General features: G+C 38.0%; 2 protein-coding genes across 3 annotated transcripts; one reads left to right on the forward strand and one right to left on the reverse strand.

Annotated features, from left to right (window-relative positions):
* The first annotated feature begins 1,938 nt into the window (after window positions 1-1,938).
* Window positions 1,939-5,407, forward strand: LOC131040737 (protein trichome birefringence-like 5). Its single transcript, XM_057973690.2, has 5 exons — window positions 1,939-3,268; window positions 3,560-3,752; window positions 3,844-4,037; window positions 4,195-4,353; window positions 4,475-5,407. Exons 1-5 carry the CDS (start codon window positions 2,409-2,411, stop codon window positions 4,806-4,808), a joined length of 1,740 nt encoding a protein of 579 aa, XP_057829673.2. The 5' UTR covers window positions 1,939-2,408; the 3' UTR covers window positions 4,809-5,407.
* A 2,024-nt stretch (window positions 5,408-7,431) lies between these two features.
* On the reverse strand, window positions 7,432-8,952 carry LOC131040738 (uncharacterized). 2 transcript variants are annotated; one of them, XM_059220252.1, is made up of 3 exons: window positions 8,379-8,952; window positions 8,184-8,224; window positions 7,432-8,007 (listed from the first exon to the last, which is right to left on the reverse strand). In XM_059220252.1, the coding sequence occupies exons 1-3, from the start codon at window positions 8,563-8,565 to the stop codon at window positions 7,957-7,959; spliced, it is 279 nt and encodes a 92-aa protein (XP_059076235.1). In that variant the 5' UTR covers window positions 8,566-8,952; the 3' UTR covers window positions 7,432-7,956. The 2 variants fall into 2 exon arrangements, with proteins under 2 accessions (XP_059076235.1, XP_059076234.1); XM_059220251.1 differs by having other exon boundaries at window positions 8,340-8,940.
* Window positions 8,953-11,905: the final 2,953 nt, after the last annotated feature.

Raw genomic sequence — 11,905 nt, forward strand, 5'->3', positions numbered from 1 at the left:
ATTTTTTATACAATAAAAGGATTGAGTTGGAAGTTAAATATCATTTGTGATTTCTCATTGTGAGTTAATTTTTTTAGGCATTTAGAGGCTTTAGTTTCTTGTTGAGAAATTTTGGGGAGCATGGAGTGGGACTTTGGGATCACTTTTCTTCTTGGATCAATCTCATAAAGAATGTAATGATGGTTTCTCATTGTTGCTCAAGAAGGCCATATCTTACTTGATTTCCTTCTTGACCTCGAGAGTGTTGATCTCCTATGATGGTTTCAAGCTTACTAGTGTATCAAAATTTTTACTATTGAGAATACATTGGTTTAGGTGCTTTAGATTTTTTTTTTCTTTTTCTTGAAAGGGTATTTCTAGATCCTCTCTCTTGTGCGACTGTTCTATTCTTTCTTCCATTTGGTTTTTTCATTTTTTTACTATATTAGAATGCTATTGGAATTTGTATGGATCAAATAACTTGTGACATCTCTCCTTGTGAGACTAAGTAGGACTTTATTTCACATTTTCTTTCAATAATAACATAATTGTCTTGATACTTATTTTTGGCTTTAGGCTCAAACTTGTAGTAGAAGAATTTTGATTTATGAACAATTCCCTCCCATTTAATCTACATGTCTTATTCACTATGATTGGTCTTGTATTGAGTTTGTTGAGATGTTTAATTTTTTTGCAGATTCCTTTTTTTTTGCCACTCCCACTTCCCTCTAGAGTTATGTAATCAAATTTATTGAAAATAATATCTCATATTAGTTTATTGATTCTATGCCCTTACCTAATATGTTTACTATTAGTTATATGGTGGGGTAGACCCATAATAGTATGTTCTACTTGCGAGACATTAAAAATTTGCATAGTTGAAGACAAAAAAATTGATAAAGACCTCAAATGAATGTTTATCTTCATTTAAAGATCATATTGATTTTCAATATTTTAAAATTTATAAAACATGAACAGGATCTTTGTTTGAAGGTACCTTCATTTTAAGATCCTTTGACTAAAGGTCTTTGGATGGTTTTCTTCCTCGGTGCTCAAGTTTTTCTAAGAATTTTTCATTTCTTTAGTTCCACAAGTAAATTAGAAATATTTTAAAATTTTCTTATAGAAAATTCTTACTCTCGAATAAGATTTTCATTATATATCTTGATAATTTTGTTATATTCCAAAAATTTCAAATATAGAAATCTAACTCATGTAACAATAATAAAAATCTTTTTTTTATTCTAAATGGTTTTTCCACAATATATTAAAACATAAAACAAGAAAATCTTCATAAAAATTATAGTATGTAAGGTTCTCCATTTGAATTTTTTTTTTAGAAAGATCACATTCTCAAAACCAAAAATCCCATATGCTATTTAAAAATATTTTAAAATTTTCTTATAAAAAATTCTTACTCTCGAATAAGATTTTCATAAAATATCTTGATAATGTTGTTATATTCTAAAAATTTCAAATATAGAAATCTAACTAATGAAAAAATAATAGACATCTTTCTTTTATTCTAAATGGTTTTTCTCCAATATATTAAAAAATTAAACAATAAAATCTTTATAAAAATTATAAGTTCCCCAGTTGAAAAAATAAATTAGAAAGATCACATTATCAAAACCAAAAATCCCATACCCTATTTAACACTTGAGATACTAATTGTAATTCAAATTATTTAAAAGTGTGGAAAAAAGTCATCCCAACATGTGAATGGTAAGATAGAATAGTATCTAGTAGCTGACTATTTGTACTACATGCTATTCTATCTTGGGACTCCGTTAACTTGGAATTAAGATTAATCTCTCTATTAATTATAAAATATGATAACTTTCCATTTCTTAATCTATTTTTAATGAAAGATTATTCCCTCAAAATTGACCTGTATGGCCCATCTGTGGAAACTTCTTGATATTTAATTCCACACCAACATTCTTCTCTTTAACGAGAATCTGACCAAAAGATGGATGTGATGAGGCATCTTTCTTTTTTTAGTTCAGAAGTATGCTAAAGGCATTAAATGTGGAAGAAACGGTCATTTGTATTAGTTGAAGATGTCTTTTGAAAAAGTAAAAACAAAATCAAGGTGTTCTTAATTGCCTGAGATTATGTTAGAATGTGTACAGCTTGATTGCATGAAATAAAATTTTACACCTATTAATAGTACCATCTGACTGGAACGAAGAGACAAATCTGTTTTATTAGCTAATCCAGTCCCATTATTATGAACTTGTTTTGGAACTGCCCAATTAGTCATACTGTGCAGCTGAAACCAGTTTGGTTATTCAGCATTCTTGATAGATTCATATACATGCAATGTTTGATCTTGTGGTCATAAATCAAGTCTAGAGTATTGCTACTTCAATTGTTTTTTGTGGGTTCAACTCTGATTCTGCAGGAGGCTTCTCCAAAGTTTAGGGATGGCTTCATCAGGGCAGAAGAAAAACCAGATTACATTCTCTGCACTGATTGTTTTGCTTCTTTTTCTATTCATTGGTCTGTGTATTATAAGTAAACATGCTGTGAATCCCAATCCTCTCATGGACAAGGAGTTGTGGCTTGGTCTTCCCCTTTTCTCTTCTATATTTGAAAATCCTGAGATGAAAACACTTGGTCTCAATTCATCACTGCTTCCCTTGGATAATATAAATGATCCTAGTACGATTACAAACGTTGTTGATAAGCATGTCGTTATCAAGGACGAGGAAACGGAACAGAGTATGTTGAGTGTGTCTCCATCTGCTACACCAGTCTCTGATATCGGGGTAATACAGGCTGAAACTGATGAGAGAAGAGGCCATGTAGATGCTGAGGAAGATACCCTAGTTTCCAACATCTCCTCTGTAGTTTTTTCGAAGGCTGAAGGAAGCCCTACCATGGCAGTGAGACCTGTAGAAATCCCACAAGTCAAGGATCCTGAGAAAGAGGAAGAAGAAAGCCCGAAATCAAGGAACGCTGTGGATTCTCAAATATCTAAGGCAAGCCCTACCATGGCAGTGAGACCTGTAGAAATCTCACAAGTCAAGGATCCCTGGAAAGAGGAAGAAGAAAGCCCGAATTCAAGGAACGCTGTGGATACCCACATGTCTAAGCTGGCTGAGAACGAGAAAACCATGTGCAACATTTGTTCAGGGAGATGGGTAAAGGATGTTTCTTATCCCCTTTATGAGCCTAGTTCCTGTCCTTACGTTGATGAAGCTTTCAACTGCCAGGACAACGGGAGGTCTGATACGGATTATCAAAAATGGAGATGGCAAGCTAATGACTGTGAACTTCCAAGGTAGGTAAGACATCAACACCACATTTCCTGCACTTATGTCATATATATTGAACTTTACCTCACTTGGAAGATGTTAGTAAAAGTCTAAAATCAGCCCATCCAGTAGGCTACTGGGTATTCTCTAGCTCTTTGTGTGCTAAGTTGTGCTGCAGAGCCCATAAGATGAACTGATCATACATTCCAGTCAAAGCTGTTTTACTTTGTGTTGTTGACATTTGCATCGTATGTTCCAATCCTCCTTGCCTTTTAATGAAAGAAGAAACTCAAAAGTGTGGCATATTGGTATTATAGATTCAATGCAACGGACTTCTTGGAAAGACTCAGGGGCAAAAGGCTTATGCTGGTGGGGGATTCAATGAATCGAAACCAGTTTGAATCCATGCTTTGCCTTCTTCGTGAAGGCCTTTCTAATAAGAGCAGAATGTTTGAAACCCATGGCTATCGCATCACAAAAGGAAGGGGATACTACATTTTCAAATTTATGGTAAATGTTGTATCCCTGCTTCCTTCCTTGCCTGACTTGTATTCTCTATTCTAAGCATTCTGCTGCTACTAATAGTCTGGACGTAGTGCAGGACTATAATTGCACTGTAGAATTTTGTCGGTCACATTTTCTAGTTAGGGAAGGACGGTCGGTTAGACCAAATGGAAAGACAAGGCCTACTTTGATGATTGATCGAATAGATAAAACTGCTCCTAGGTGGAAGAGAGCTCACATTCTTGTTTTCAACACAGGGCATTGGTGGACGCATGGAAAGACAGCAAAAGGGTATTGTGCTTTGATCAGCAGCAGTTTTTTATTAATTTAGATCACAAAGAAGTCTATGTTTATCGAAATCTTGATTGTGTTTTGGGGTCTCCTGTTGAACTTCCATTACAAGCTTTCGTTGGTGGTAATTTTTTCACATGACCTAAAATTTTGACAGGAAAGATTACTATCAAGAGGGAAATGAAGTGTATGGACACTTAGATGCACTGACAGCATTCAGGCGGGCATTGACAACATGGGGAAAATGGATTGATGAAAATCTGAATCCTGCAAAAACACAAGTTTTCTATCGTGGCTACTCCCCTGCTCATTTTAGGTGAGTACTGCATCCCCATTTTGTCAATGTTATGGAATTATACTTTATATATTTGGTCTCTAAATAATTTCAGATACTAGGAAAACAGAAACAGACTAAGTTAAGTATATCTGGAATGCAGGGGAGGTCAATGGAACTCTGGTGGCAGGTGCACAGGTGAAACCCAACCTATTTTTAATGAAACGTTTCTTGATAGCTATCCTGTTAAAATGCAAATTGTAGAGGATGTCATCCATCAAATGCATACTCCTGTTACAGTTTTGAATATTACAAGATTGTCAGAATTTCGGAAGGATGGACATCCTTCTGTTTATGGCAAGCATCTTACAGAATTAGATGGAAAAAGACCTAGGTATCAGGACTGCAGTCACTGGTGTTTGCCAGGGGTTCCAGATACATGGAACGAGCTTATTTATTCTTCTTTGGTCATAGAAAAGAGGAGGGACCATAAGTAATTGACCAGGGAAAATTGTACATGTCTGAGGAGATTAAAAATGAGTTGAAATTAAAAATTGTGCAGAGAGCACAATTGAGTTGAATATGGTATTAACAGATTGTCGTTTCAAGCTGAAGGTTTGCATTATGGAGGCTAGTTATCTATACTTCCTAAGTCATCCCCTCGATGACACAATCTCAAAAGTAAATGGTGTTAATTTTTTTGGAAGCTTGGTCACTCTTCCATACAGTTAGCAATGGTATGATTGCTACATGATACATCTTATTTATGTATGACTCTTTGTACTTCTAAGTGTAAAATGGGGTATCATTACTAGTCAACAAATTCTGATAAATAATCTGTTAAGGTGGGATCCACGAGGCATAAAAATCCCATAGTTACATTTTTGAAGCAACTTGAAATTGAGAAGAAAACAGTTGCATGTTTCAAGTCTTTGGAATCGCTTTTAAAGTTAATGTGTTGATGTTATACTGACTGCAAGGATAGATCTCGAAATAATATTGGAGTTGTAGTTCTTGGCTTATCGTATGTTAAAGCATACTTTAAGTGGTATATCATTTAGTTTGTAAGAAATACCAACAGATTGATTTGTTTGCATATTTGTTCCATTGAGCATCTTACTTCGGATATGGCTGACATGTGATTAACATACTTAAACAGTCAAGTTCAAACCCACTAATGAAAAATCAGCCAACAAGTACTTAACCTTCTGTGTTATCTTGCCACTTGCTCACTCCTGTTTGTTTGGCAGGAATAGTTTTACTTGTAAAATACTAAAATCAGCTCTGAAAATTCTTCAATGTATAGAATGGAGATTCATATCTTGTTTGCAGAAGCCTATGACAGTTGATCTAATTACCCTTTGTGGGATATTTTCTTTTACCATGTAGAATGATGATCTGGTTAGGTATTGCTCTATCAATCTTATAAATACTTGTTTTTATATGCAACTATTAGGTTACAAATAGGTGATCCTTGTCTAATTTTGCAAATACGGAAGGTCTTCCCAGAGATTCTAGGCTGGACCTTAGCAACCATATTCAAATTTAATTTTGGATTTGAGAGAACAAAAACTAATTAAGAAAATCCCCAACATGATTTTTTTTTTGTATTAATTCAATGATCGGAGGCCTGTTGCATTTAAGAGTCGTCGTCTTCTAGATTACAATAAGATTCTTTCATAGGAAACCATCTTTCCAAATGGATCATAGATGTGTATGATGTGACCATTGAAGGAAGAATGTTGAAAGTAAGAAGAGGAACATAGAAGAATACAAGAGAAGATAGGGAATAACATGGTGAATTCTGGTTAATATGTGTTATCTGGAAGAAAATATAATATGGGGGCATATCATAACATGATGTGGGATGTATCAGCAGGTATTGATCACACTCACCAAGAAAATAATATGTGGCAGATTGAGAAACTCCTTCAAAAAAATATGCTGTGAGTAAGCCACTGTCAAAGCGATCATTTATTTACTTCATATCCTACAGAGAAAAGTGATCTCGTCTATTGGGCTTTGGTTCACTGGTGAAGTTTGACTTGGCTGGTGGACTGGAATTCTCATCAAATGGAATGCTAGTCTGACTTGTACAAAGGGATGAGTCTGGGTACATGTTGGGGGCAGATTTGGACAGAAGCATAAGCCATCAACCCCTCAAACTTTGGCGTTATAGCCAAAGGAAGATCTACCTCTTAAGCCTCCAACACAAAATGGTTTTTTATGCAATCCCAAAACCTTGCAGTCTTGTTATCTAAATCAAACCATTGGAATTTGATCCTTGTTTTAAAAAGGGTCATAAGTGGTAAACTTCTATCTCCTTAAAAAGGGCAAGTATGGTAGCTCTTTTCTAAATTGGGAACATTTTCAGGAACTTGAATGTCAGTGAACTGAGGGAAACTTTCTTGACTGTCTGTCTTCTTTTTTCATCCCATTTTGTTAAGTACAATTTTGAGTCGAGAAATTAGGCATTTTGATAAAACAACGAATTGCTCACCATTTGCAACATATATGACTGAAGCTTCGGCCATAGAGAAGTCTCAGAGAAGAAAAGGATAATTAAAAAAACACTTATTTTTCATGTATTGCTAATTCTTCATGATCAGCAGCTTACACGTTTCTTCACACTTGCCTAAATGTTACTGCAAACTGAGTGAATTCGTATCAGTGTCTTTGTTTATGTCTCCAATTTTGCAAATATGTGTATTTGTGAGAACATGCCTGCATGATATTTTCCATTTTAGATGGCATCAAAGATGTCATTGTGGAAGCTAAGCAATCTTAATTTCAAAGGCCTTCAACATTCCATTTTTTACCAGTGTTTCATTCATATTTGATTAAGACATATATAGAGTGATCAGAAGATCTTGAAGAGAAACAAAGGCTTTTGTAAGCAAGTTCCATCCTTGCACTGTGAGGGATTTGTGATGGTCTGCAACCCACAAGATGTCTTGCAATCAACATAATAAGCTTGCTTAGGGATTTAGAGTGACAGAATTAGCCAGAGAGGTCCACATCCTCTTAATTTGCAATAGTGGGTACCAAGAACATAACCAAAGATTCTTGCCAATAATTAAGACATCCACTGTCACAGACAAACTTGCATGTGCTCAGGGATGATGAATAAGGTGAACTTGAAAATGGATTATTAAAAAAATTGCATAGGAGTAATTTGGAAGCTGAAAGCTACCTTTTACATAAAATTTGGGCAAAAGAGTTCTCCTTTGTGATATTATAACCCAACTGATTGACAGTAGGTTCCAAGAGGTGACCACTATTACCAAATGATGTTAGGTAATTTATATTTGAGGCTGTGGGCTCAGCATTTTGATCTACATACAGAAACATGACCAGCATCCTGTTACGGGGACATGCGTACTCTCTCATTGGGATTATTGGCCAGTTGGGTTAGTGAAATAATAACCATTTCTGACTGTCACCACACCACTTTTGCTTGAGTTTGTCTTAAAAGCAGACTTAAGCAAGCACACTTTCACAGGATATTACTTTCCAATTCAAGTGCAATAAATGGCATTAATTGGAATCCCTGTAAATGTCACGTATCTCGCAAATACAGGCATCTACCCTATCATTAAATTACAAACAATCTTGGTGGGACATAATTATTGTTCCCTGCATCTCCTAATGAATCTCCAAACACAAACATGGCCGGCACGTAAGCTCCTTTCTCAGCTGCAACCAAACAAGTGATCATCCATAACCCAACCAAAATACCCACTGATGAAATCTTAATTATCACCATTAACAAAAACTTATAGCAGTACTCCTGTTCAATCAGCAACTAATTCACTTATTAACGATAACAGGCTTCTATCTATATATAGGTTTGAGAGCAAGAAGTTGAATACCTTAACAACTAGATCATGGGATTTCGTTGGCTTGCCTGCATCTGTTCAAAGCAATAGTTTGGATTATCAGAGCGACATCATTATTGGCCTTTTGGACACAGGTAAAATTTTCAAAAGAATATATATAACATTATCAACAAATGGCGCTTTTTGGACCTCCGAGAAACCAGGGTTGGTCCTCTCGCGGAAATGGACCTCTGAGAAACCAGGGCTGGATCTCCCGCGGAAATGGACCTCTGAGAAACCAGGGCTGGATCTCCCGTGGAATAGGGCCTCTGAGAAACCAGGGTTGGACTTCTCGTGGACTCATTTCCCTGGAATAGGGCCTCTGAGAAACCAGGGTTGGACTTCTCGTGGACTCATTTCCCTCCAGCAGCACCATAGATCGGGGTATCGAAATCGAAAGCGGTCTCAGAGCCCGGTTAACTGCTGTCCTAGGTATCCTCGGCAAAATGCCATTGAGGAATTCCAAAACCTGGACTCCTGGGCAAAAAAAGTTGCAACAGGATCAAACTGTATTCCTATTGCAACCCATAAGAAGAGATTTATTACTTCAAAACAATCCCTGTACTCCAAGATGCAGCCTAGGCGTCAAAGATCACTAAACTGCCCTCCATCAACAACAGGGTGGCCTAACAAGGTTTGGAGCACTTTAGGTCCGCCTAACAGAGGTCTGCTAGCCAAGGAATCAAGAAAGGCTTTCCCCTCAGGGCCCAATCAACAGGGATTTGTGAGCAAGGATAAAAAATGGTCAAGGAAATCAATGGGAAGCAAACTCTTTGTGCTTCCCTTGCAACCCTTGGTTTGTTCGCTTCAAGGAGAATGCTTTCTTTGCGAAATGGTGTGGCACTGGTGGGTCAAGCAAAGATATCATGGATTGGTGGAAATCATCCTTTCCAGACCTCATAGCAGTGAGACAAATGCAGAATGACTTCTTGTTTATAGAATGTGTGGATGCGGCACTAAAGCAAACAATCACAAAGGGGAGCCCCTTGTTCTGTCAAGGCTCCACATTCCATTCCCTGGATTGGAAACCAGGGTTCGACCCAGCACAACACAGATTCGAGAAAACTCCTGTCTAGTTATCCCTAGTAGGCCTTCCATCCAAATACTGGTGTCCAGAATCACTCCTTAAGATAGGGGATGCCCTTGGATTTCTATTAGGGATTGAAGCAGATTTCTTTGAAGGACAGAATGGGGATGTAGCAAATATTTATGTCGAGATTGACTTGTCCAAAGGCTTCTACAGTGAGCTCGAGATCATCTCGAAGTTGGGCAGATGGAAGCAAAAAGTGACTAGACTGGGTAAAGTTGTCCTTGGCAAATGCTTATTGAGAAACCAAATAGTCAATAACAGTTCTTTGGCAGCGTCTATTGGAGTAATCAATATCCCTCATCAGCACTCAGAACAATTTGCGAGCTCAACTCCTCAAAAGAGAACCTTGGAGCGGGACGCTGCCCTGGAATCAGAAGTCGAGATTCCAATTCAAGCCTTTTCCAAGCCCTTTCGCTAGTCCTCAGGTATCGTTTCTTCTCCTCCCATGGTTCCTTTTGTGGCTCCTGATCCCCCTGTCTTTCTTCCCCCCTCCGCTTGTTCGAGTTTGAGAACCAAGCTTGCAAACCAGGCTTCCCCGCCCCCAAGCCTTGTTCCTCTAGCTTCCCCCCCCTCCCTGGGTCCTTGCCCTCATCTCATCTTATCCCCGATTGCCAAACCTCACTCCCAAAAGGTTGTTAGGAGTCTGTTCGGGCAAAAAAAAACTCCAACTTTAAGCAGAGGTGCTTTTAACATCTTTTCCCAACCTCCAACTAAAGCCTCAAGAAGGAAAAACAACTTCAGGCCGAAAAAGTTAAGGGGATCTTCTCGCTCAGCCAAATTCGCAAATTCCAAAAATATTCACCTTGCGAAAGTACTGCTTGAGGAGGAGGTTATTGAAGAGGATCTTAAAGCAGACTTTGAGGCCAATGAAGACCTTTCCCTATCAAAGGGTGAAATTTCCCCCTTCTCGGACTGCCTTCTCCATAAGCCCCTTCTCAACCTATCTTTGGAAATCCCCTTCCCCTCCCTTCTATCCCCGCCCTTGGAACCGAGCAACTTGGATTTGCATTTGGACCAGGATGCTCAGAACCTTCTGCAGAACGCCATGATAGGAGCAGAGGACCAGGATGCTATTTTGGACACCCCCTTGGTAGTGCTCTACTCACAGATCAAGGAGAAAGGAAAGCTAGGGATTCATCAGAATCAAGAGGGCTTGGAGAAGCCGAATTTTGGCTCATCTCCTCCCAAGAAGGGTAGAAAGTCTTCCATAGAAGTCAGATCCTTGGATGGAATGGCAGATAATCAATCCAAACTATTGGATCTTTGGAAAGTAGGGAAGAGAAATCCCCTTCCTGAACAACAATGAAAATTTTATCTTGGAATGTTAGGGGCCTCAACGCCCCTAACAAGCAGAGGGTGATCAAAAGACAAATTCTTTTGATCGAGGCAGATATAATCCTACTACAAGAAACTAAACTGGAAGGGAAGCTAGCGGTTGCCTTTGGGAATGGGATTAGCTCCTCGTTTCAAGCTTCCTTGGAAACTACATTAGCATCAGAAAGCTCCTCGGGAGGACTAATGATAATTTGGAAGTCATCTCAAATTAAAGCCGAAGGTATTGCATCTAATAAGGACTGGATGCTTGTTAAAATCACTCACCTGCAATCGAATACTTCTTTCTTCATAATCAATGTATACGGCTCAGTGGCCCCTTCCAAAAAGAGACTGACTTGGTCTTCTTTAGATGGAGTATTGACCACCTTATCTAAGGAACAAGTCTTTTTTGGGGGTGACTTTAATGCTATCATGAATGCGTAAGATAAGAGGGGGGGTATCAGTCGCTTAGGGAGTGCTCAGTAGGATTTTAATAGTTGGATTGAGAGGAATGGCCTCTTGGAAATAGATTCAGGAGACACCTACACATGGACTAACAGGAGAAAAGGCTTTAGCAATATAGCAAAAAAAATAGACAGATTCTTCTGGCAAGGGGATCTTACTATCTTTCCGTTCACCCCAATCTGCAACGTTCTCTCTTGCTCAGGCTCGGACCATTATCCCATTTTGCTCACTTTACAAGGAACCCAGGGATCAACCAGGACCCCCTTTAGAATTGAAAACATGTGGATGAAAGAGCCAAATTTTCTTATAATGATAGAAAAATGGTGGAAGGAAGAGGCCTTTGAGGGCTCAAAACTCTTCTGTTTCATTGCAAAGCTAAAATTTGTCAAACAGAAATTGCTTCAATGGAACTCCTAGCACTTCAAAAACATCTTCTCATCAAAAAGACTCATAGAAGAGCAATTAGAAGCCCTAAATGACAAGATTATCAAGGCGGGTATGGATCAAGAATCATTTCAGAAGGAAAGATCCCTCCTATTGGAATATGAGGATATCCTCTCCAAGGAAGAAATCTTTTGGAAGCAAAAATCAAGGGAGAATTGGCTCAGAATGGGGGACAAAAACACAAAGTTTTTTCACAATGTAACAAAAATCAGAAGAAGCAAGAATTGGATATCCAAACTTCAAATCAGAAACAACCAGACCTCAAAGGATCCAGAGGTTATAAAAGAAGAGATTATCTCCTACTACTCCAATCTCCTGAATAACATTGAAGGATCCCATCTTCAGGACCAAAAGAAGTTGCTGTCCGGGATCCCCAAGATAATATCAGAGGAACATAATCGGA

This window comes from Cryptomeria japonica, chromosome 5 (assembly GCF_030272615.1).
Source record: "Cryptomeria japonica chromosome 5, Sugi_1.0, whole genome shotgun sequence".
Lineage (NCBI taxonomy): Eukaryota > Viridiplantae > Streptophyta > Pinopsida > Cupressales > Cupressaceae > Cryptomeria > Cryptomeria japonica.

Bases quoted from the DNA above. Each gene is read 5' to 3' on its own strand.
- LOC131040737 (XM_057973690.2), top strand. From the start codon at position 2,409: ATGGCTTCATCAGGGCAGAAGAAAAACCAGATTACATTCTCTGCACTG. The intron at 3,269-3,559 runs GTAGGTAAGACA...TTGGTATTATAG, and splicing joins AATGACTGTGAACTTCCAAG to ATTCAATGCAACGGACTTCT. The intron at 3,753-3,843 runs GTAAATGTTGTA...GACGTAGTGCAG, and splicing joins ACTACATTTTCAAATTTATG to GACTATAATTGCACTGTAGA.
- LOC131040738 (XM_059220251.1), bottom strand. From the start codon at position 8,565: ATGGTGCTGCTGGAGGGAAATGAGTCCACGAGAAGTCCAACCCTGGTT. The intron at 8,225-8,339 runs GTCCAAAAAGCG...TGCTTTGAACAG, and splicing joins CCAACCCTGGTTTCTCGGAG to ATGCAGGCAAGCCAACGAAA. The intron at 8,008-8,183 runs GTATTCAACTTC...GTTTGGTTGCAG, and splicing joins CCCATGATCTAGTTGTTAAG to CTGAGAAAGGAGCTTACGTG.